The sequence below is a fragment of the Bombina bombina genome, chromosome 8, assembly GCF_027579735.1.
Source record: "Bombina bombina isolate aBomBom1 chromosome 8, aBomBom1.pri, whole genome shotgun sequence".
NCBI classification, from domain to species: domain Eukaryota; kingdom Metazoa; phylum Chordata; class Amphibia; order Anura; family Bombinatoridae; genus Bombina; species Bombina bombina.
Genome location: NC_069506.1, coordinates 202,283,930 through 202,311,401, shown reverse-complemented (window position 1 = coordinate 202,311,401; position 27,472 = coordinate 202,283,930). Strand labels below are relative to the sequence as shown.

The window sequence follows — 27,472 nt, the reverse complement described above, 5'->3', positions numbered from 1 at the left end:
AAACGGAGTACAACTACAGTAACAAGGTTACTACTCACTATGTTATTGTTTTTCTGAGCCTGCAGCTGTTTTCAAAGTCACTCTTATTTTAACCCCTTACAAGTATTAGATAGTGAAGCTCTCTCTACATCTTCAAACTGGGCGCCGTCATCTTGAAGCTTGTATTTGTTATGGAATTTTTAAACTGTGTAAAAAAAAACTGCAAAAACTGTGGCTAAACTTTTTTGGATCAGATATTTCATCTTCTGGGCACCGCGGAGTCAGTTAACAATTTTGAACCTGTAACGCAGCATATAGACAAGATGGCGCACAGTCTAATTGACAAATCTGCACTACTTTTACCGTAATTCAATGGGCTACAACAATCGCTGGAGAACTTAATACGGGAAGCCCGAACCACCAAGGGACGAAGCTTATTACCTGACCGAGACCAGCTATGGCCATCCTGGTTGCTATTGTGCGACCCTCCCCATGGTTGCTTCTTGTGACAATGCCATCACAGCAAGAGTGAAAATCACACTCTGACACTACTCTCAGGATTCGGTGGAGAAACTCGGCCCTGTGCGGTATTATACTGGAGCGGACCGCAACGGCACTGGAGGAAACTTCTCAAATGATGCGTGTAAGTAACGGAAAGAAACACTTGAACGATACTGCTATGGAAAGGAATGGAGACCCGGCCCTTACCTTACTTGACCGGGATTTGGAAAAACCAGATACTGACCGATCTCGTTGGCACTCTCTGTGTGCAGTTCCAGATGTGGACTTTGTCCTACTCCCTTCATGTTTGAACCAGGCTGATCTGTGGCCTACTACCAGGAAATTACGGCCTAGGTGAATTACATTATCCTTTGTGCAGAAGTTTAGGGGGGGACCCTTTGTTTGGTGCTACAGGTTTCTCTTATACCAATCCCTGCACAATACAGTGAGCGTATAGGAATTGGCTAGACGGAGGCCAGGGCCCTGCAGGAATAAGAAGCCGCATAAATAGAAGGACCACACTTTATTGCGGGTACTTTCATACACAAGGGTGCCTCCATGCAGGAGAGACTATTAGTGGAAACTATATACATCAGTATACCATTCTGAATAATAATATCAGCTAAAGCTATGCTCCACTGAGTTGAATAAGGTTGTTCTTCTAGTTCTGATAACTCTGTTGATAAGTTTGAACACGTTTGTTGTCTTTGCATCATAATATTTTAATTCTGCTCTTTTTGGCTCTGCATGTACTTCATTACCCTGCTCCATTTTTATATGTGAATTTTTAAACGGCATCATGGAGCAATCTCTGTTTGCAGGTCACCTATGAGCATTACATACGGTTGCTGGGCAGTTTAACAAGTTGCATGTAGTCCTTATTACATGAGTATAAAAGGTACTCTGCTATGTAACCAAGAATCCGTTTGAAACACCTAGTTGGACATCGGGCTGTGGTGGGTTTTGCAATCAACTAAGAAATGTTATCTATATCTGTTTATGGGTCATTTTACAATGTTAGATAATCCACGTGTGTTCTGCCATACTCTGCTTGCTCACAACTTAAATTTTATATTTTACATAAATCATAGCTAATCAAATCATAGTATAAATATATATATATATATTTTTTTTTTTTATTTGTCCATTGTAATGCACAGCATACCAACACAATGCACGTGATGTTGACGCCATCTAACTGCCTCCATGTGCTAAACACTTGCTATAGCCATATAATCTTTATTTTATTACTGATATAACTAATGGTTTTCCATCAAAAGCTAATTTACAAATTCCAGCAAGGAATACACTAACTGATACACTGTACTAGAAATGCCTGATCATCTGCTTTCTCACACTACCTTGCTAACCATGCCAACTGCATTCGGGAGTAGCTAACAGACTTGATTATATATATATATATATATATATATATATATATATATATATATATATATATATATATATATAATATATATATATATATATATATATATATATATATATATATATAATCATATCAATCTCAAATTTAAGGTGTCTCGTCGATCTGATTTTGTGTAAAATTACTACTCCATTCAGAGGGGATCTTGGTACTTATGTTCGGTTTGTTTTACTTTTTGTTCGTTTGAAAGAACGGGAAAAATGAGGAATTCATACCAACCAACAGGGGGACCCTCATATCTAATTTTACGATTAGAGCAATCAGAACCAGATAAACTATTAATATTATTGCAATGAGTCCCATTGCATGCCATTCACATTTGGCTGAGAATTATTTAACTGCAATTTTTTTTTTCTTCTTTTTAAGTTTAGTTTAATAAGTTAAAAATTAGAGAGTTCGGGTAGCAGACAGTGAAAAATCCTTGGTGATATAAATATGAAGCTAACCAGTAATGCTCATAGTGCGATATTCTTGAAATCCATGTCTTATATTCTTATGTGTTATGCAACACATGCTTTTATTACAATATCTGTTGTAAATTTAGACCCTGTACAATTTCGAATTATTTGTATGCAACTGTTTACATGTCAAACCTGAACTCTCTTCAATAAAAAGAATTTTAAAAAACATAATTTATGCTTACCTGATAAATTCCTTTCTTCTGTAGTGTGATCAGTCCACGGGTCATCATTACTTCTGGGATATTACTCCTCCCCAACAGGAAGTGCAAGAGGATTCACCCAGCAGAGCTGCATATAGCTCCTCCCCTCTACGTCACTCCCAGTCATTCGACCAAGGACCAACGAGAAAGGAAAAGCCAAGGGTGAAGTGGTGACTGGAGTATAAATTAAAAAATATTTACCTGCCTTAAAAACAGGGCGGGCCGTGGACTGATCACACTACAGAAGAAAGGAATTTATCAGGTAAGCATAAATTATGTTTTCTTCTGTTAAGTGTGATCAGTCCACGGGTCATCATTACTTCTGGGATACCAATACCAAAGCAAAAGTACACGGATGACGGGAGGGATAGGCAGGCTCTTTATACAGAAGGAACCACTGCCTGAAGAACCTTTCTCCCAAAAATAGCCTCCGATGAAGCAAAAGTGTCAAATTTGTAAAATTTGGAAAAAGTATGAAGCGAAGACCAAGTTGCAGCCTTGCAAATCTGTTCAACAGAGGCCTCATTCTTGAAGGCCCAAGTGGAAGCCACAGCTCTAGTAGAATGAGCTGTAATTCTTTCAGGAGGCTGCTGTCCAGCAGTCTCATAAGCTAAACGAATTATGCTACGAAGCCAAAAAGAAAGAGAGGTAGCGGAAGCTTTTTGACCTCTCCTCTGCCCAGAGTAAATGACAAACAGAGAAGACGTTTGTCGAAATTCCTTAGTTGCCTGTAAGTAAAATTTTAGAGCACGGACTACATCCAGGTTGTGCAGTAGACGTTCCTTCTTTGAAGAAGGATTTGGGCATAAAGAAGGAACAACAATCTCTTGATTGATATTCCTGTTAGTAACTACCTTAGGTAAGAACCCAGGTTTAGTACGCAGGACTACCTTATCCGAATGAAAAATCAAATAAGGAGAATCACAATGTAAGGCTGATAATTCAGAGACTCTTCGAGCCGAGGAAATAGCCATTAAAAATAGAACTTTCCAAGATAACAACTTTATATCAATGGAATGAAGGGGTTAAAACGGAACGCCCTGTAAAACATTAAGAACAAGGTTTAAACTCCATGGTGGAGCAACAGTTTTAAACACAGGCTTAATTCTGGCCAAAGCCTGACAAAAAGCCTGGACGTCAGGAACTTCTGACAGACGTTTGTGTAACAGAATGGACAGAGCTGAGATCTGTCCCTTTAATGAACTAGCAGATAAACCCTTTTCTAAACCTTCTTGTAGAAAAGACAATATCCTAGGAATCCTAACCTTACTCCAAGAGTAACCTTTGGATTCACACCAATATAGGTATTTACGCCATATCTTATGGTAAATCTTTCTGGTAACAGGTTTCCTAGCCTGTATTAAGGTATCAATAACTGACTCAGAAAATCCACGTCTTGATAAAATCAAGCGTTCAATTTCCAAGCAGTCAGCTTCAGAGAAGTTAGATTTTGATGTTTGAAGGGACCCTGTATCAGAAGGTCCTGTTTCAGAGGTAGAGACCAAGGTGGACAGGATGACATGTCCACCAGGTCTGCATACCAAGTCCTGCGTGGCCACGCAGGTGCTATTAGAATCACTGATGCTCTCTCTTGTTTGATTCTGGCAATCAATCGAGGAAGCAACGGGAAGGGTGGAAACACGTAAGCCATCCTGAAGTCCCAAGGTGCTGTCAGAGCATCTATCAGGACTGCTCCTGGATCCCTGGATCTGGACCCGTAACGAGGAAGCTTGGCGTTCTGTCGAGACGCCATGAGATCTATCTCTGGTTTGCCCCAACGTCGAAGTATTTGGGCAAAGACCTCCGGATGAAGTTCCCACTCCCCCGGATGAAAAGTCTGACGACTTAAGAAATCCGCCTCCAGTTCTCCACTCCCGGGATGTGGATTGCTGACAGGTGGCAAGAGTGAGACTCTGCCCAGCAAATTATCTTTGATACTTCCATCATAGCTAGGGAGCTTCTTGTCCCTCCCTGATGGTTGATGTAAGCTACAGTCGTGATGTTGTCCGACTGAAACCTGATGAACCCCCGAGTTGTCAACTGGGGCCAAGCCAGGAGGGCATTGAGAACTGCTCTCAATTCCAGAATGTTTATTGGCAGGAGACTCTCCTCCTGACTCCATTGTCCCTGAGCCTTCAGAGAATTCCAGACGGCACCCCAACCTAGAAGGCTGGCGTCTGTTGTTACAATTGTCCAGTCTGGTCTGCTGAATGGCATCCCCCTGGACAGATGTGGCCGAGAAAGCCACCATAGAAGAGAATTTCTGGTCTCTTGATCCAGATTCAGAGAAGGGGATAAGTCTGAGTAATCCCCATTCCACTGACTTAGCATGCACAGTTGCAGTGGTCTGAGGTGTAAGCGTGCAAAGGGTACTATGTCCATTGCCGCTACCATTAAGCCGATTACCTCCATGCATTGAGCCACTGACGGGTGTTGAATGGAATGAAGGGTGCGGCAAGCACTTTGAAGTCTTGTTAGCCTGTCCTTTGTCAGGTAAATCTTCATTTCTACAGAATCTATAAGAGTCCCCAGGAAGGGAACTCTTGTGAGTGGAACGAGTGAACTTTTCTTTTCGTTCACCTTCCATCCATGTGACCTTAGAAATGCCAGCACTAACTCTGTATGAGACTTGGCAGTTTGAAAGCTTGAAGCTTGTATCAGAATGTCGTCTAGGTATGGAGCTACCGAGATTCCCCGCGGTCTTAGTACCGCCAGAAGAGCACCCAGAACCTTTGTGAAGATTCTTGGAGCTGTAGCCAATCCGAATGGAAGAGCCACAAACTGGTAATGCCTGTCTAGGAAGGCAAACCTTAGGTACCGATAATGATCTTTGTGAATCGGTATGTGAAGGTAAGCATCTTTTAAATCTACAGTGGTCATGTATTGACCCTCTTGGATCATAGGTAAAATTGTCCGAATAGTCTCCATCTTGAACGATGGAACTCTTAGGAATTTGTTTAGGATCTTTAAGTCCAGGATTGGTCTGAAAGTTCCCTCTTTTTTTGGAACCACAAACAGATTTGAGTAAAACCCCTGTCCCTGTTCCGATCGTGGAACTGGATGGATTACTCCCATTAACAAGAGCTCTTGTACGCAGTGTAGAAACGCCTCTTTCTTTGTCTGGATTGTTGACAATCTTGACAGATGAAATCTCTCTCTTGGAGGAGAGTATTTGAAGTCCAGAAGGTATCCCTGAGATATTATCTCTAGCGCCCAGGGATCCTGAACATCTCTTGCCCAAGCCTGGGCGAAGAGAGAAAGTCTGCCCCCCACTAGATCCGATCCCGGATCGGGGGCCCTCAATTCATGCTGTTTTAGGGGCAGCAGCAGGTTTCCTAGTCTGCTTGCCCTTGTTCCAGGACTGGTTAGGTTTCCAGCCTTGTCTGTAGCGAGCAACAGCTCCTTCCTGTTTTGGTGCAGAGGAAGTTGATGCTGCTCCTGCTTTGAAATTACGAAAGGAACGAAAATTAGACTGTCTAGTCTTGGCTTTGTCCTGAGGCAGGGCATGGCCTTTACCTCCTGTAATGTCAGCGATAATCTCTTTCAACCCGGGCCCGAATAAGGTCTGCCCTTTGAAAGGTATATTAAGCAATTTAGACTTAGAAGTAACATCAGCTGACCAGGATTTTAGCCACAGCGCCCTGCGTGCCTGAATGGCGAATCCTGAATTCTTCACCGTAAGTTTAGTAAGATGTACTACGGCCTCCGAAATGAATGAATTAGCTAGTTTATGGACTCTAAGCCTGTCCGTAATGTCGTCCAGAGTAGCTGAACCAATGTTCTCTTCCAGAGACTCAATCCAGAATGCCGCTGCAGCCGTGATCGGCGCAATGCATGCAAGGGGTTGCAATATAAAACCTTGTTGAACAAACATTTTCTTAAGGTAACCCTCTAACTTTTTATCCATTGGATCTGAAAAAGCACAGCTATCCTCCACCGGGATAGTGGTACGCTTAGCTAAGGTAGAAACTGCTCCCTCCACCTTAGGGACCGTTTGCCATAAGTCCCTTGGAAACATTTTTCTAAATATCGGAGGGGGTGAGAACGGCACACCGGGTCTATCCCACTCCTTAGTAACAATTTCAGTAAGTCTCTTAGGTATAGGAAAAACCTCAGTACTCGTTGGTACCGCAAAATATTTATCCAACCTACACATTTTCTCTGGTATTGCAACTGTGTTACAATCATTCAGAGCCGCTAACACCTCCCCTAGTAATACACGGAGGTTTTCCAGTTTAAATTTAAAATTGAAATATCTGAATCCAGTCTGTTTGGATCAGAACCGTCACCCACAGAATGAAGTTCTCCGTCCTCATGTTCTGCCACCTGTGACGCAGTGTCTGACATTGGCCCTAATATTATCAGCGCACTCTGTTCTCACCCCAGAGTGATCACGCTTACCTCTTAGTTCTGGTAATTTAGCCAAAACCTCAGTCATAACAGTAGCCATATCCTGTAATGTGATTTGTAATGGCCGCCCAGATGTACTCGGCGCTACAATATCACGCACCTCCCTCTGAGCGGGAGATGTAGGTACTGACACGTGAGGAGAGTTAGTCGGCATAACTCTCCCCTCGTTGTTTGGTGAAATTTGTTCAATTTGTACAGATTGACTTTTATTTAAAGTAGCATCAATACAGTTAGTACATAAATTTCTAATGGGCTCCACTTTGGCATTGCAACAAATGACACAGGTATCTTCCTCTGAATCAGACATATTTAACACACTAGCAAATAAACTTGCAACTTGGAAATACAATTCAATTAGAATAATATTAAAATGTACTGTGCCTTTAATAAGCACAGAAGATCTATGACAGTTGAAAATTAATAAATTGAAACAGTTATAGCCTCAATCCTTGTAAACAACACAACTTTAGCAAAGGTTTAATCCCATTAGCAAAGATAACAAATTCTGAAAGCAGGAAACAAATTACAGAATAAACGTTTTTTATCTCAGTCAAACTATAATTCTCACAGCTCTGCTGAGAGAAATTACCTCTCTCAAAATAAGTTTTGAAGACCCCTGAGCTCTGTAGAGATGAACCGGATCATGCAGGGAATACAATGAGTTGCTGACTGAAATATTTGATGCATAGAAAAAGCGCCAAAAAACGGCCCCTCCCCCTCACACACAGCAGTGAGGGAGAACAGAAACTGTCAGAAAAACAGATTAAGCAACTGCCAAGTGGAAAAATAGTGCCCAAACATTTATTCACACAGTACCTCAGCAAATGAAAACGATTTTACATTCCAGCAAAAACGTTAAACATAATCTCTAGTTATTAAACAGCTTTATGTATTTCTTACAGTGTAATTCTAGTGAAGTACCATTCCCCAGAATACTGAAGTGTAAAGTATACATACATGACATTATATCGGTATGGCAGGATTTTCTCATCAATTCCATTGTCAGAAAATAAAAACTGCTACATACCTCTATGCAGATTCATCTGCCCGCTGTCCCCTGATCTGAAGTTTACCTCACTCCTCAGATGGCCGAGAACAGCAATATGATCTTAACTACTCCGGCTAAAATCATAGCAAAACTCTGGTAGATTCTTCTTCAAACTCTGCCAGAGAGGTAATAACACACTCCGGTGCTATTTTAAAATAACAAACTTTTGATTGAAGATATAAAACTAAGTATAATCACCATAGTCCTCTCACACATCCTATCTAGTCGTTGGGTGCAAGAGAATGACTGGGAGTGACGTAGAGGGGAGGAGCTATATGCAGCTCTGCTGGGTGAATCCTCTTGCACTTCCTGTTGGGGAGGAGTAATATCCCAGAAGTAATGATGACCCGTGGACTGATCACACTTAACAGAAGAAAATAAGAACAGATTTAACCTTTAAACACCGTTATATTCCGTCACAACGGCACTGGGCTTTAAAGCCATTATGACAGAATACAACGTCATAGCTAACTGCTGTCCTGAAGCCTACTGCGCTTGCAGGATTTGATCGCGGTCTGGAGGGCGTACCAGACCCAATCCCATAATTGAAATCTTGCGATCATGATTTCAATTCGTCTACATCGGAACATTGTTCCGATGTAGACTTTTTAACCCGGTCACGAAAGGGTTAGAGAGAGCTGCAGGTACAGAAGGGACAACAACAACATGAGTAGTAACCATGCTACTGTAGTTGTACCTTTTAAACTGCATCTCTACAGATCTAACAAAGCGTCTAAAACTGTGCAACCATAAAACATTATTTACTCGAAAACTTCCTTAAAAGGAATATAATAGCATTTTCCGATTTTCCATCCCCCTGCATCATGTGACAGACATCAGCCAATCACAGACGAGTATACGTATACCCACAATATGATCTGGTTCCCCAGAAAATGTGTATATAAGAAGAAGAAAAGAAAAAAAAAAAAGGGACTGTGCTAAATTTCATAATGGAAGTAGATTGTAAAGTGTTCTTTCTGAATCAAACGTTTATTTTGACTTGAGTGTCCATTTAAAGGTCTGAAAACAAATATAAATTCCACAGGAACTGCCAGTGGTAAACGCACTAAGTATAAAGCCAAACACATTTGGTCTGAAACTTCTATTCCACACCATATTATCAATCTATCCAAGAATTTCAGGAATGCCTTTGAAAAGCCTATCCTGAAGTTTTAAGGGATGTTTTTTAAATAGGCATAGTACATACCAACAAGAAGCACCATATTACAAAAGATCTGAAAAGAAACATTTTATTGTCATTATTTGCAATGTTATGCAGTGCAGGGACACAAAGCCTCTTAGGTATGTTTATTTTTATCTACTTCATTGTGGCTAATGTGTGTAGTGGGATTGAGGATTCAGGATTTGAAACCTACAGGATGCTCTCCAGATTCTCAAGATGTTTATTTACATGTAATAAAAATAACTTTTCAGTATACTTTCCTTCTTTATTATGACTCATTTCCTATAATTTAAGTCTGGAAAAATAACAGTTTTCCAATTCAGAGTATAGAAAGTGCCTGACCCTGCCACATATCTGTCCATAATCTCTACTTCAGCAGAAATAATCAGATAATAAATTGCAAAATAATGCAAGATGTGCTAACAAAATGAAACCAACTTGCCTTGTCAACTCCAATAAAAAGTCCTGATTGGCTGGGTGGAGTTTGGCTATTGAAAAACTGCAGTAAACAAGGTGTTAAAGGGACATTAAACCTAAAAAATTTCTCTTTCATTATTCAGTCAGAGAATACAATTTTAAACAACATTCCAATTTACTATTATGTAATTTGTTTCTTTCTTTAGATATCCTTTGTCGAAGAAACAGCAATGCACATGGTTCAGCCAATTACATGAGGCATCTATGTGCAGCCACCAATCAGCAGCTGTTGAGCCTATCTAGATATGCTTTTCAAGAAAGAATATCAAGAGAATTAAGCAAATTAGATAATAGAAGTAAATTAGAGAGTTGTTTAAAAAATTGTATTCTCTATCTGAATCATGAAAGAAAATTTTGGGGTTTAATGTCCCTTTAATGCATTCAATTTTTCCCATTAATCTAATATAAAAATGTATTACTAGAAAGCATAATACGTTTGTAATATCAAGGCGTTTACCGTCCCTTTAAAAGCCAGTACATATTATTTGCTTCTTGAGCTACATGAGAAGAAAAAAAAAACGGAGGAAACATCTGCAGGCTCCAGAAGGCGCTTCTTACTTCATACAGATAGAGGTTATATTTTGTGAGTATAAACCCAAAAGGGAAACCTTGATGTGGATTTACCACACTGATAAATAAGGCGTTACTATACTATATATTCTTCTTGTAATTTAGAACATTACTCGCTCCTCAATAAACAGAACAGTTAGCGAAGATTACTAAAAGTATGTTAAATACACATTTATAAGAGCTAGCCTTCAGAAGTTTGCAGGGTGCATTTAAAGGTCTGAGAATTAGAAATTGCTCAACGTGCAAATATAAATTACATGAAACGGGGGCACAATAAATCAAATGAATCAAATATATTTCCATTATGCATAACAACATTTTATATCAAAGTCTCAAGGTGTTTACTGTCCCTTTAAATATTAAATTTGGGTTTGTCTCATTAAACCTACAGTTTCAGGGAATATGTGCCGGGCACTGGGCAGTAATGAAGATCTTTTTGGTTCGATTTACCAGCAAAATCTTCTTTATTAAAAAGATGTCACCTCTAGTGGATACATGTGGGATTGTTATGGGTTGGGAGGTATGACCTGCTTCTCAACCTAAGCATAGTGACCAATAGAGCAAAACCTAGCTGTGATTTTGTGCGAGTAAATGTGACAAGGCAACTCTGTTACGTGTAGACACTACTTTATGGCCAGTTTTTTACTACAAATTTTTAACTGACAGTCTACCCAAACATTTTTATTGTTTAAAAAGGGACTGTTTGGTCAAAAATAAACCTTCATGCTTCAGATAGGACATGTAATTTTAAACAACTTACTTTTATCATAAATATTGCTTTGTTCTCTTGGTACTCTTAGTTAATACCTAAACCTAGGTAGCCTCATATGCTAATGTCTTAGCCCTTTAAGGCCGCCTCTTATCTGAATGCATTCACAACTAGAGGGTGTTCGTTCATGTGTGCCATATAGATAACATTGTGCTTACGCACATGGAGTTACCTAGGAGTCAGCACTGATTGGCTAAAATGCAAGTCTGTCAAAGAAACTGAAATAAGAAGGCATTCTAGAGAGGCTTAGATACAAGGTAATCACAGGTAAAAAGTGTATTAGTACAACAGTGTTGGTTATGAAAATCTGGGGAATGGCTAATAAAGAGATTATCTTTTTAAACAAACATTTTGGTGAAGACTGTCCCTTTTAAAACATAATCAATCCCTTTATTACTATTCCACAAATTTGCACAATCAACTTTTTACCTCTGTGATTACCTTGTATCACATCCTCTTCTGACAGCTCCCTTATCACATGGCTATTATAGACTTGCATTTTAGACAATTAGTGATGTGTCATGCACAACTCCACGGAAGAGCACAATGTTATATATATGGCCAACATGAATTAGCAGTCTTTCGTTCTGAAAAGTTAATAAAGCATGTGATAAGAGGCTGTCTGTAGTGGCTAAGAAACGGGCAGAAGTTTTGAGGTTTAAAAGGTTATAAAGTACTAGTTGAAAAGCCTGCCCAGAAGGCGGTCTGTGTGTTAAAAATGCATTACCCCCCCCAAGCTACAAAAAAATAAAAGTAAAAATACAGAAACAAAAACAACGCTATTCAAAATAATAAAATTAAACCTAAACTAATACCCCTATAAAAATAAAATAATCCCACCCAAAATAAAAAATACCCCCTAATCTAATACTAAACTACCAATAGCCCTTAAAAGTATAAAAAAAAAAATAAACATAGTCCCCCTAACAGTAATACCCCCCCACCCACCAAACTACCCAAAATTAACAACCCATTCCCCCTAAAGGGTCATTTGAATGGACATTGCCCTTAAAAGGGCATTCAGCTCTCACTGAAATTGCCCAATGAACCCCAATTTAAAAAACAAAAACAAACAAAACAAAAAAAAAACACTAAGCCCCAAATAGGTACTCACGGTTTCAGAAGTCCGGCGGAGAAGGTGGTCTTCCAGGCGGGTCCATCATCTTCATCCAGAGGGAAGGCAGCACAGAGTAGTGGTCCGGAGCAGTCTTCCCAGATGTGGCGATCCTCGGCGGTGGACATCTGTGGCGGCGTCTGTGGTCCTCAGCGGCATTGAGGCTCCTCTTCATACGATGTCCGTCATATACTGAATATTGAATGCAAGGTACTGCAATCAATTTTGGGTACCTTGCATTCCTATTGGCTGAATTTTTCAAAACAGCCAATAGGATTAGAGCTACTGAAATCCTATTGGCTGTTCAAAACAGCCAATAAGATTTCAGTAGCTCTCATCCTATCGGCTGTTTTTTAAAATTTCAGCTAATAGGAATGCAAGGTACCCCAATAAATATGGGGTACCTTGAATTCAATCTTCAGTTTGCAGCGGACAATCGCATGAAGAGGAACCCCCATGCCTTTGCCGAAGACCACTGCCGCAGAGGATCGCAACATCTGGGAAGACTGCTCCGGACCTCTACTCTGCGCCACCTTCGTTGTGAATGAAGATAATGGACCCGCCTGGAAGAAGACCTCCACCGGACTGTTAGTGTTAGTTTGTTGTTTTGGGGGGGGGGGGGGGGGTTGTTTTTTAGACTAGGGTTTATTGGGCAATTTGCAGAAGAGCTGAATGCCCTTAAAAGGGCAATGCCCATACAAATGCCCCTTTAGGAGCAATGGGTAGTTTAGGTTTTACTGTTAGGGGGAACTTTGTTTATTTTTAATGTAAAAGAGTTGATTTCTATAGGGCAATGCCCTACAAAAAGCCCTTTTAAAAGGCTATTGGTAGTTTATTCTTAGATTAGGGGGTGTTTTTATTTTCATAGGGATAAGGTTTAAAAAATATATATATTTTGGATAGTGTTTATTATTTTTTGTAATGTTATCCTTTTTTATTTTCTGTAATTTTAGATTAAATGTAATTTTTTTTATTTTAATTATAATGTATTTTTTAAAATGTAATTAAGGGGTTAATTTAGAGGGGGTTAGGGGGCTTAGTCATTAGTTTTTTGCGTTGTGGGGGTTGGCGGTTTAGGGGTTAATAGGTAAATTAGGTTTAATGCGTTGTGGGGGGTTAGAGGATTAGGGGTTAATAGATGTATTAGTTTGCAATGTTGTGGATTTAGGGGTTAATCATTTTATTGGGTATTTTGTTTTTTTCTTAATAGTTTGTACGGACGGTTTGTTTTTTAAATACTTATTGTGGACGGTTATTTATTTTGTATGTAATGCTCCGTTTGCCTTCGCTGCATCCCGGTGGATTCCGAAAATGGCAGGGTGGTGAATGAATCCACTCTGCCATTTTCGGAATCCACCTGGATGCAGTGGCTGCACGTGCGCAACTGCCGACGGACGCATTACAAACGCGATTATAGTATAGATATTAATATAACAATGTTGGTTTTCAAAGCTGGGGAATGGGTAGTAAAGGCGGTATTTATCTTTTTCAACAATAAAAATTTTGATGTAGACTGTCCCTTTAAGACCAAAAGGTTGCCCCCCCCCAGAATAGGATTTCTTAAATGGGTTTAAAAAGGTGTTTGGTTTTTGACAAATTTATTGGAAACTGAAAAAAAAAATTATATTTGCACATAACTTCACTAAAGGATAGCTAGTCGATACAGATTTCTGAGAGTTTGACAGCAATTTGTCAAGAAAAGGTTAAAGGGACACTACTGGTTATAGAAGCTGAAGAGAATAAAATGACTGGTAACGTTTATTTTATTTTTTATATTGAAAAAAAAAAAAAGCTACTTTTTGTTCATTAAAGCCTCAGTCCAATGTTCTAAAGAACATGTCAATTTAAATGGTCTGAGCCTGCAGAAATAGCAGACTGCCTAATTTTATCTTGCTATACTCAAACGCCTCCTTATACTCTGTCATTACACAATGACCAATATTTAAAGGCAAAACAAAGCTAAAGGATCTATTTGTAAAATCTTTGATACACTACAGTGGATAAAATGGATCCTTGGGAACACATTAAAGTGTGGGGGGAGGGAGAATTACAGTACACTATCCAGTTAAAGGGACAGTTAACCTTGACAATAATGTCTTCCTTATCATTAGTTTGAGCCTCAATAAGGTCTCCTACCAGTGTACGCTGCTCACAACGGTCTGATTGTTATTTTCATAAGATTGCCGATCTTTGCCGTTTGAAAATGGCCCCTCAACTCCTCCTCCAATGACAACACTCATGTCTCCTTTGCAAAACACTGAGCGGTGTCTCCCTGGGATCGCAAATAATCGTACCCCGGCGCATGCCCATTGTGCAGCCAGTGACGTCACTGCACAAGTTCACCCGGAACATTTGCATATTGATTCAGTTCCTAGGGAACAATTTTTCACTCGCACTTTATACTGAGAGTGCAATGCAATGATAGAATGCAACGCAATGAAATGAGGCTAGGCAATAACGTGATGCTTGTAGGGAAGTTAGGCAAACTGATCATTCTTTACACAACTATTGCCTTTTTTATATTAATGAATAGCTCACATAATCCGGAGAAATATTAATTACATCAGTAAATCCAGATCTGAGACACATGAATGCAATGTTATGATCAATTAGAGATATGGTGCAAAATAGGCAGCATCTAATATAACATTCTACAAGATACAAACATCAGCTCATTTAACTGTAGAACCTTAGACGTAAGGACACCATAAACTCAGTAAGTCTATCAGACGAGAGAACATTCTAATTGAAGTATTGATTTTTTGGAGCACGTAAATCTGTAATTATTACTTTTTTGGGAATCATTTTAATTGTAAACATTAAATAATTCTGACATGGAATGTGCAATTACTAGAGAGCCAATATGGAGGTTGTTGACTTCAAAGACGTTATAATGAATATACGTAAATAGCTATGTGAGTTTTAGTAATAATTGTACTGAAAACTCCACAATAAGGTTTGAAACTTATATACTTGGTTATTTATTTAATGAATGTACATAATACATTTTGACATTTATGTGAATGCATGTAATGTATATGTGATTGTATAACCAATAGATTATCCATGCATTGATGGAAACTTATAAATTCATTCCTTCTGCCACTAATGATCACATACACTTAAGAATCAATTAATTAAGCCTTTTACTATATAAGAAAAATTCTTCTGAGAGCAATGTATACAAAACATTCATACCAAATGCAAAGGGATAAATGTGCAGTAATTGCTCATAATATGGACTTTGTACTTTATTTAATTTCAGCAATATAAACGGTATTTTACCAGCTTAAAGTGTCAGTAAACTTTAAAAATAATGTGCATAGTGCAGAATTATATAACATTATATTAGCCAAACATTTATAAAACATAAATTTCCCCTATTAATTTAAAAAAAAAAAAAAAAAAAAAAAAAACGCTGCTTCACAGACCCGCTCTCTGCTGAGCGGGTCTGTTATATTTACTCAGCGCATCGGGCCAGCTGTATAGTCACAGTCCGGCCCGACCGCGCCATAAGACCAAGTGCAGCTCGCTCCTGTCTGTGAAACAGCGGAGCGGGTCTGTGAAACAGCGGGGGGGGGGGGGGTTTAAATTAATAGGGGAAATTATGTTTTATAAATGTTTGGCTAATATAATGTTATATAATTCTGCACTATGAGCAGAATTATATAACATTATTTTTAAAGTTTACTGTCCCTTTAAAGTTTAAAGGTTTAGATTTCACTAAACCTTTATGGCAAATGATTCTAAGAATGATATAGCATATTGAATTAGCATCAAACATGTAGGCTTTTACATATGAATGCAATACATTTTGTCTACAAAGTTATTTAAAGTGTTTTGGGGGGTTTATAAAAAAAATACTATTTATGAGCACATTTTTTTGGGAATCCTGAAGCTCAATATTTGGTGTTCTCTGCCTTCCATACTAGTCTGAGTACTATATATCCTTCGATAGCACTTTCTACCTTCCAATATCAGAAGATAATAAAATAATAATCTATTTGTATTACTGGTGTTTGAGGTTTGGTGCATTCTTAGTATGAATATTTCTACATCTCATGCTAAGGGCAAGAGTATCTCTCCTCTCGCTCCCCAACACTTCCAGTGGGGTTTGTGCATGCGCAGTTAATAGGCGCACAACGTGGTGACATAATCAACGTCATAAATGTACATAGGCACGAAATTTGAAAAAAAAACTCAAGAGGCCTGAGCATGAAGAAGACGGCGGTAGGAGGAATTGAGGGGCCATTTGCAAACATCGGCAATCGTATGAAAATAACATTCAGACTGTTGTGAGCAGCGTACTGGCACACAGGTAGGAGAGCTTATTAAGGCTCAAACTAATGATAGGGAACACATTATTGTCAAGGTTGACTGTCCCTTTAATGATGACAAGCATATGGTTGGTTGATATACTGATTTCACTAAACAAAGAATGACTAAGTTCTTTAAAAAAAAAAAAAGAGATTACAACAGGCATAATTGATGTGTGATCAATAGTGTAATTTTTTTTAGCATAAATAAAGCTTGTCACAGTTATATGCGTCTCCTATGCTAAAATGTAAAAAGCGAGGTCTAGGTATCAATACACATACAAAAATTCTGACTTTTAGTAAAGTTTTATTTTATAACAAAAAATATAAATAAACATAGCTATGCCTCTTTTTTACATGAATTTTAAATTAAGAAAAACATTTGTTCCCAGGAAACAGTAAAATCTGCTTTTTACCAAACTATTTTTATAAGTTTAACTGAAAGACTGATGTAGCGGTTCACTCCTCTAGATAGCAAATCATTAATGGTATACTGCAATGATTAAACCGATTTAGTCTGGGTATTATATTCCTGTAAAGCTGTGTCACTGTCAACCAATAAAGATATGGGGAGTTGTCTTTATCAGACGGTGAGCAATACGTTCCATGATTTGTAAACAAATAAGCCCTTCATGTTTGTTTCAAAATCAGTTTAAAGGGATATGAAAACCAAACATTTTCTTTTGTGATGACAGAGCCTACCATTTTTATTTTTTTTAAAGTTCCCACTTGACTTCTATTATCAAATTTGCTTTGTTCCCATGATATTTTGTGTTAAAGAGATACCTAGGTAGTCATCTAGACTAGAGCACTACATGGCAGGAAATTGTGCTACCATCTAGTGCTCTTGAAAATGGATACAATTCTTGCAAAACTGCTGCCAGAAATGGGCCGGTGTACTCAAACTCTCTCCCTAGGATCTAAGCTGTTACAGTGTTAAAGTAAGCATACGTCCCTGCATTTCAACAACAGATACCAAGAGAAAGAAGAAAATTTAATAGAAGTAAATGAGAAAGTTTAAGTGTATGCTTTATCTGAATCATGAAAGAAAAAGGTTTCATATCCCTTTAAAAAACATTAAACTGTCATAAAGGTTTGTACAATAAAAAATGCACTTTGACAGTTGACAGCAAGTGTTAAAACATAAAAAAGATACAGCTTCCTCCCACAAAAATAAAAATGTGAACTTGTAAATGATTTCCATAACCTCCTCCAAGCTGACAGGGAGTGTGTCTGCATTTTACCACTTACACTGTTGGCTGTTTAAAAGTACATAAGAACAAAACTCAGGAGCGTGCACGTACGTGTCTTTAGTACTTTAATGCAGCAGTGCTCTGCAACATTTGTAGCAGTTATGCATAGTTGCAAACACTGCTGGAACAGAGTGTTAAAGACACATACATGCCCCTAAGCTCTTATGAGCCTTCCTTTATTTACTATTCAACAAAGGATACCAAAGAACAAAAGCAATTTGGATAATAGAAGAAACATTTTAAGTTGCATAAAATTGCACTCCGATTCATGAAAGTTTAAATTTTAACGTTAAACAATTCAGGCATAGAATATAAGTTTAAAAATATTTTTTTTCTAATTTACGGATATTAAATTTACCTTTTTCTCTTCACATCCTTTGTTGAAGCATGCACAAGAACCACATGACATCTATATTTGCGACAATGTTAGAATTATTAATGGGCAGATGAGGTTGCCAGCCAGTGTACTTGTCAAAATCCTTTTGGAGGCCAGAAAAGTGGATTTTGACCCCTATTTATTTTAACTATTTAAAGGGACAGTATACACTCATTTTCATATAACTGCATGTAATAGACCCTACTATAAAGAATAATAAGCACAGATACGGATATAAAAATCCAGTCTAAAACCTTTTAAAAACGTACTTAGAAGCTTCCAGTTTAGCTCTGTTTAAAAGGTTACTGGAACATCCACTGCAAGTGGGAAATATCAGACACTCCCCCTTCCTTTGCATATGAAAAGAACCTTTACACAAACAGGAGCAAGCTGGAGTAGGTATACGTCAGTATTCTCCTAAAACTTTGGGGCTTGGTTAGGATTCTGAAAATCAGAGCATGGGTATTTAAAAATAAGCAAAACTATACATTTAAAAAAAAAAAAAAAAAAAAAAAAAAAAAACTGTATGGGCTATATAAATGGATAATCTACAAAACATTTTGTGTATAATGTTCCTTTAACTACTGAGCAATTTCAACACCAGTTCTGTAGGCCATTTTTCATATATATATCAAATATTTTTTTCAGGAGACCCAGCAGATGTAAACTATACTATTTTATGTATACATCAGGTTGGATAAAAACCAATGCTTTGTTTTAAAAATATTTCAATCGTTTTTTTTATATTTTTAAAAGGGGGTGAGGGGTTTTTTTTTTGTTTGTTTTTTTTACAAAAAATGCTTTATTAGGACAAAACCAAATCTAAGTAAAGTTTCTATTTAAGGTACATTATAATCTAAAGGTTATTTATTCATCCTGAAATATAGTTTTTAATTTGTGTCTTCAGAAATAACAATCCCTTTCTTCACAGCAAAAAATGTTAATAAAATAAACATACAGAGTTGAGATATAGACCTTAAAAAGGGACAAAATCATGAAATAATTTTTTTGGGTTTCAGATAGAGCATACAATTTTCAGGATTTACTTTTATCATTTCTTGAAGGAGAGCAATGCTCTACTGGGGCCTAGCTAAACACATTGGGTAAGACATTGACAAGCAGTTAGCTCACAGTAGTTCATTGCATCTGAGCCTACCCATGTATGCTTTTCAACAATGAACAACGAGAGAACGAAGCACATTACATAAGAGAAGTAAATTGGAAAATGGTTTAAGGGAATATTGTAAAACTACATGATTAGGAATCTTCATATATAAGAGTAATTTTGCAATGAAAGCTGCAGCTTTATTTTGTCAAGGAGTATATTTTGTACATTTATTATTTTCACAGATTTTTCTGCCCCAGAACAAAAGAACCCTTGCTAACCAAACACAAACTAATAATCAGATATACCACAAAATCTGTTTGCACAGACTGACTGAGGTAGCCTGTCCTCTTGTATTCCCATAAGGTGGTTTAGCACTGATTCAGCTTAGTTACTACTACTACTACAAAGAATGATTTTCCTATCATGATCGTTGATGCAAAACGGATAATCACACCTTTTAAAAACACATGACAACATAGAAGCTTAGGTAGAGAGGTAAAAGTAAACAAACGTTCACATAAATTGCCTAAAAGTATTAACCCAAGTTTCCCTGGGAGAAAGTAAAACAAGCATATTTTTAGATGTATTTTACAGCAAAAGGCTGCAAAATAAATAAATGTATATTGCAATAATGAAACATCTTATGCATTGTTGAAATGTCAAGTTTAATTGTCCTTTAAAAATTGCATATTTTTTTAAATCAAGAGTTTAATTTTGACTTCACTGTCCCTTCAATGCCATTGCTCCCTTGCTAATCTGTTACACAGAATCAACCAGGAATAGATCAGCACAAGGACTAGGGTTACCACCTCAGCCATGTTTTCCTGAACACTTATGATTTGTACATGCTACAGGGTGTGCAGGTAGGAACTTGAATTTCAACCCTGGACAGCACACAAATAGTGACACTGAACAGCATTGCAGCTTGTGTAACGCATAAAAGTGTCCAGGAAAACATGTCTGAGGTGGCAACCATAGCAATGGCCTAAGTGTGAGGAGGGAGGGGCAAGCATAAAAATGAAATAGAATGTTATTGTTTTAGTTAAATAAAACTATTTACATTGTTATTATTAAGATAATCATTATTTTCCTCCTTCCAATAAAGCACAGCTGAAAGGTTGCTCAAATACGAATGATTAATTTATTAAAAAGGAAATAGTTCACCTCCCAATAATTTCATCCAACCAAATCAGTAATGGTCTGATAACTGGAAAAATAATTTGAAAAATTATCATTCTTAAAATGAAAAACATGATTTAAATATCGGTCAACCCTGGTATACATGATGATATATAGAAAATGCATATTTTTATTAACATTGTAATCAACAAAGTTATAAATAATAGTGTGTATAAACTATGGTAAAAAGAAGGGATTATCCTCATAAATAAAGGCCTTTCGGTATAGTTATGTAACCTTGATCTGCACATAGGGGTTACCGTAAGCCTTTATGCAAACAAATGCACATTTATTCACACAAAGGTGATCACCTGGCTATTCAAAACTTATATAGGGTCTTTATTTTAGGGTGTCTGGGCTTTAAAATAAGTGGCCTTGCGGTCACTAAGCCTTTATAATGGTGTATATGTGAATATATTAAATGTGATTTAAACATTTTATGTTTTTTTAAATGTGCTTAAACTTATCACCCAACGCTCAGTTTTGAAAGAGCAGGCAGTGGCCTTTTTATAAAAAATAAAAAGTTAAAGGAGCTGAGATTGTGGGGTCTGAATACCAAACCACCCCATCCCCATACAGCTCTGTCAAGCCCTGTAATCCTTGCTGGTATGCCCGGTTTCTGGGGCCTGACATGAGTGGTGATGTCACCAGTATCCCCAGATTCCCCGGGACGCAGTGTGATCTGAAAGCGCCTACCCGATGACAACAGTCATAATGCTGCTTCTTTATAAACTGATACTGTTGTTAATTTCATATGAGTAGGGTGGCACCACACTAGCTTAAAAGCTGCTTTGACAGTTTGACAACACACACTGCTGAACCTACCTCTGTATGCTACATAAGAGCTAAGTTTCAACAAATATGCCAAGAGAAAAAGGGTAAACTTGATAAGAAAAGTAAATTGTAAACCTTTTTTATATCTAGGTTGTCTCATTTATATCATTAGTGTGAAAATTAAAGAGACACTATTCGTTTACAATTACAAGTTATACCAGCTGCAGAGTTATAAATATGTGCAATTGCTCCTTTAGATTTATTTTTGTATATGAAATAGATTTATGCTAATTGAAACCACAACCCAATACAATACAATGGACTGAGTCTGGGGGGGAGCAGACCTCCTTATGTTATTTGCCTTAACAAAAAAACAAAAACAAAAAAGTCCTTAGAGAGTACAATGTACTAATATAACATTTTAGTACCTCTCTGTCACACCACTGCTGGGAGCAGGATTTTTATTTGAATATTCTTGTTTGCATAGCTTTTCTATAACAGGTACTTAAATGACTGACATTTTGAGTATAGATGAGGATACAGGCAAAATTAACTATTTCAAATGACAAACTAAAAAGGTAAGGGAGCTGTTTGTAGACAATTCAATAGACTCTAGCTGGTGAAATAGACAATTGAGAACACATTAAAAGGAGAGGGGTGGGTGGGAATACTGTACATTGTTGCACCAATGTCACCTTGATACAATTATTGCCAGCAGACTTGGACTTTAAACTACACAACTTTTCTCAGTAACATTTTTGCAAATTAAAGAGCAGTACAAAAATGCCTTATATAAAAATCACTATTGCACATTTCAAAATTTGACTTTGCTGCCCCTTAAAGCGAAAAGCTATGTGGTTAACAATCAATTCACCAGCAGGTAAAGGTATTGAAGTGAAAAAAATATAGCAACATTTTGATGGCTAAAAATTGTGCCCTGACCACAACACATTGGCAAAAATTCTGCATATAAAGAAATAACTATGAAGGAAAAAAAATAAAAAAAAAATGCAAAAAAAAGGTATTGCATAGCATTGATGAAAGCAGTGACTGATCTCTCTCTGCTATAAAAAAAAAAAAAAGTATGCCTTTAGCCATGTTACACCCTGACACTAAATACATGATTCAGCTGTTCAAAGAACAAGCAGCCTACAGAAACATATTATCTTGGTGATTCCTGATAAACCTGCCGAATATCGGACCTGAGTTTATAGTGCTTTCATGAATGCTAGCAAAGGAATTCTGTAGGATATTTAATTGAACTCAATGTATAATTTCCCATAAATTGATTTGTGTAATGAAAATTAAAAATATTGCATTACACCATTTATCTTGTTTGCTTTACTTTTTGTTTATGGTGCAAAACCTGTACTTGCTTGTCCCACTTTCCCCTGAGAGGCTAAAAGTCAGATTTTGTAATCAATGTTTCAAAATTCTGCAAATTGCCTAAATAAGCTACATATTATACAGTGATTGCTTAAAGCAGGATTTCCAAATGTTGTTGCTCGCAAATAATGAGTTTTCCCATCACCCCCACCCATGCCAACCGGGACAGCAAGAGACAAAAGGAACAGGAACCAATCCATTCTAATACTGTAATTTTGTGATTTAAGATTGCCGCTGTAGCCGAATGATCCAGAGTGGCCCAGCGATTATAGGACACAGCGAGTGCACCACTTTTCCTTGCAGGATTCAGCTTCATTCAATGATTACACAATGCTCACTATAATAATGCTGAATGGAAGCAGACTGACACTTTGCAGTTTTCCGGTGCTTTGTTGGATTCTGTGATCCACCTGTCGCATGCGCACTTTGTGGTTGTAAAATTTGATGACAGTCTCAGCTGTCATTGGATTTTGCAACCGCTGACGTGTGCGCTCAGGAATGCGATGATATAACTGCATACATGCGCAGATTGTCTGCTTGCAGTTTGCGACGGGTCGCAGATATCAAAAGAACATCAGCATGGAGAGAAATCACACAAAGGGCCTGAAGATCTGAAGCTCTCTGCTCTGGCGAGATTATCCAAGACTAAGATCCCTCAAGAAAAATGTATAAAAGCCACATTTTAGCTTGAGAGCTGGATGCTGCAATGTTGACAAGACTCTTATTAGAAAGGACAACTTTAGATAATTGGGCCCTAAGTATCTAAGTGAACTGATTAAACTGTTGAAGGATGTATGATGGAGCCCCTAAAAATGTAGTTAGGGGTTTTGGTGTAAGATTTGTAACATCTCATTAACTTTTAGAGCTACCTTATAAGAAATATGCAACCTTAACTTCATCCTACTGTTTCTTCCTCACACCTGCAACTTACCTCTGTCCCAAACTATAAAGGATGTAGGCGGATATGTGCTTGAATTGCAGATGTATTAAAGGGATAATATAGTCAAAATTAAATGTTCACGATTCAGATAGGTCAATAAACAAAGTTATGTAGGCCAGCTCCGTCCACAGTATGGGAGTATGTGTGTGTCCAGAATAGTGGGAGATGGAAGTGGGTAAAGTGATATGATCCCTGTTATCAACCGCAACTTGTGTATGACAAATCCCTATTAGCTGCTATGACCATGTCACAAAATAACCAGGACGGTTACTTACCGCCCTTGGTACTGGGACATCTCTGCAGTCAGGACAGGGATCTTCTTTTGCGGTGTAGGGCTGCTGAAAGGTGGCAGGCTGGAAGGGACGTAGTGCCGACTACGTTTTTTGCATGATTCAGATAGGGCATGCAATTTTTAACCAACAGTTTACCATCATCAAATTTGCTTTGTTCTCTTGGTATTCTTTGTTGAAAGCTAAACCTAGGTAGGCTCATATGCTAATTTCTAAGCCCTTAAAGGCCGTCTCTTCTCTCAGTGCATTCTGACAGTTTTTCACACTGAGACAGCACTTGGTCATGTGCTCCATCTAGATCATTGTGCTCACTCCTGTGGAGTAATTTATGAGTCAGCTTGTCTAAAATGCAAGTCTGTTAAAAGAACTGAGATAAGGGGGCAGTCTGCAGAGGCTTAGATACAAGGCAATCACAGTGGTAAAAAAACATTACTGTAACCGTGTTGGTTATGCAAAACTGGGGAATGGGTAATAAAGGAATTATCTATATTTTTAAACACATTCTGGAGTAGACAATCCCTTTAAGACTGGATGGTGGCAAGGATTGCAGTAAGGACAGTAGCGTATGGCCAGTCACCAGTGCAGTGGTGGCAAACAAACGTATTCACAGCTTATTCAAGAGAATAAACAAAATTTGATAATAGGAGTAAATTAGAAAAGTTGCTTAACATTTCATGATCTATCTGAATCACAAAAGAAAAAAATGTGGGTTCAGTGTCCCTTTAAGGAGTTTGTAACAAAAACTAGACATCTACTTACTGGCAGTGTAAAGGGGTTATACACTAAGATATGAAACACCCTCTGGCACTGAACTTGTGCAATATTTACAGGGAAAGAAACAGTCATTGAAAAAGAATCCCCGCTGGCATGAGAGTAATAGCTTTCCTGCAGCAACAACCAATAAAATGTAAATTTGAATAGATGCTCCCTCTAGCATTGAATGATTATGGCTAGTGATTTTAGCACAACAGTATATATATATATATATATATATATATATATATATATATATATATATATATATACACACACACACACGTTTTAAAATATAGGAAAATGTCTCACCATTAGTAGGCAAGTGGAAATTTACAGTCACACAGAAGAAGAAAAATAAATATATATATATATATATATATATATTTTTTTTTATTATTATATACACACACACACCACTTGATAAGAAAACAAAAGTAATTTATGCCAGTAATTATGGTTGTACACACACAAAACGTACAAGCTATGTAATCGAACTACCAATCATTTTTCCCCCTTTCCTGAAGATTTGTGGTCAATTAATCTGTTCTATAGATCTACAATTGCAAATAAAAAAGTTATGATCACCAATGTTCTTAGAGCATTATAATTATTATTTTCTGTGATTATAAAAGCCCAGCATATCTCACATGCTGTATATAGCTCCATTGCACATATGGGAATATTACAATACATTGTATACTTGAGCAACAGGAGAGGAGGTTCTGCTTCTGAGCAGCTATTACACAGCAGTAATCACCAGTGAGCCTAGCACAAAACGCTACCATTTATTTTCTCAAAATTAAATAGAAATACCAGGCACTGCATGGTGTATTTAACACTACTAAAAAGCAATAATGCAACGGTACAGATAAACTCTCCAATGCAGGAATCAATGAGTTAACAAGGAAATGAGTCGGGTGGGGTGCTGCGTTCCTGACTGGAATATCCACGCTGCACTCACTGACCACTTACAGCCACTGTAGCTGGAAATGGGTAAAAAAAACAGCTGCATATATCAATGACAACATGTGCATTTTATTCATAAATAACCACTGCAGATGGCAGAGTTGGTAAGTAAAAATACGCCATAGAAAGGGTTAAATGTAATTATTTGGTCGCCGAATGGGACGAAAACACATTAAATAGCAATGCGTTGCTGTGAGCTTTGCCAATAACGAATAATATCAAACTCCAAAAGTAGCAACACAGAGGTGCAGACAGAAAGAACAAAATCACAGGCTAGGAGAGCAGCCTCAGCCTATAATACAAGGTAAGGTACTAACCAGCTGCTCAGTAACTACTGTTTACAGCGCCCCAATGTAGCCGCAGTCACCCCCTTACCTGAATAAACTGTATGGTTAATGCACTCTTCCCCACACCGCCTCCTCCAACCACCACCAGCTTATACTTCTCCGTGGGAGCAGCAGAGTCCTTAGCGCTCATTATCAGACGAGTTTAGATTAACAATAATACAACAAATCTTTATAAATGAAAAAAGTAGGAACAAAACTAAATCACATCAGCAAACTTTCCATGGAGTCTGCGCCTGTAAAAATGGCTGCTTTGCTTTTTTTTCCCTGTGCTCCTCCTGGGGTGTTTCTTAGCGATGCTAATGAGCTCATGTATAGTAATAAGCAGTGACTGGGGTCTGAATCACAAAGCTTCACTTCCCTATTTGGTGAGGGGCTGCAAGGAGAGTAAGCAGGAGGCCTGCTGAAAGCCCCGCGGTCCTAATGCCGAAGGCTACGGTGTGAAAACAATACAAGTAGCTCAGTGATGCTTATATCAGGCTACACTTATGTCTGCTGCAAAATCCTTACCTACATTTTACACGAAATATACCGAGATTTTAATTCGTGATTACTGTATTCATTTTAAAACAGAACATTAATTTTAAACGTAATACAAAATGATTTCATTTTAAGAAAATAAGGAAATAGACTTGGTTTTTATAAAACAGAGAATGCATGCATGGTTCCTTTGTCTTTGGTACCATCATTTTACACTTCAAGTAATAATACTAACTGTGCACCCATTTTCACCAAATAAGCTCAACCTAAATAAAGTATTTTTTTTTTATTATGATTATTTATTTATTTTTACTAGTCATCATTGGCAAAGATTCAATACAAATTGTCAAAACTCTTGAATAACCCAGGTAAGCGATCCATTGCATTTAGAGAACTTAGTAACCTACATAGTCATGTTATATTCCTCCAGGAAACACACTTTCGCAGAGGCAGAGAGCCGAAATGGTATAATACCCAGTTCCCCAGCGCATTTTTTGCTTCAGGCACCTCCCAGAAATGCGGGGTAGGCATCCTTATTCATAAGTCCATACCTTTCAAAAGCACGCATACTATCAGAGATCCAGATGGACGTTTTATCATTGTGACGGGCAATTTATATGAACATCCAATAACACTATCTACAGTATATGCCCCAAACACAAAACAACACAAATTTCTTAAAACAATTTCAGGGGTTTTGACTGTGCTAAGGGGTGTTCTTGACTGGTGACCTCAATGTTCCTATTGAACCATGCTTGGACACATCCAATGGCCTAACCAGTGTGTCTGACGCAGTGATTAAATCAATTAGGGTGACAATTTCAAGTTTGGCTTTACATGATGTATGGAGAACCACACACCCACACGAAAAAGATTTCACCTATTATTCCCCTCCATTTAATAAATACTCTAGAATAGACTATATTTACACAGATACCACAGGGCTAGACATGATCTACGCAAGCGACATTGGTCCAATCTCCTGGTCGGACCATGCCCCTGTCACTTGCTTTGTACAGTGGCCAGACATCCCTCCCACGACTTATATTTGGAGACTGGACGATTCCCTACTGGACCAACCATTAATCACGAAAGACCTTCAAAAGTCTCTGACTGAATACTTGACCCACAACACTCCATCGCACACC

At 37.8% G+C, this 27,472-nt stretch overlaps 1 protein-coding gene across 1 annotated transcript in view; it reads right to left on the bottom strand.

Moving 5' to 3' along the window:
• The window catches only part of RRAS (RAS related), a 222,603-nt gene extending 196,482 nt beyond the window's left edge, over positions 1–26,121 (bottom strand). The window contains exon 1 of the mRNA XM_053690849.1: positions 25,876–26,121. Coding sequence (XP_053546824.1) covers positions 25,876–25,977 — 102 coding nt within the window. The 5' untranslated portion in view covers positions 25,978–26,121. The remainder of the gene's footprint in view (positions 1–25,875) is intronic.
• Positions 26,122–27,472: the final 1,351 nt, after the last annotated feature.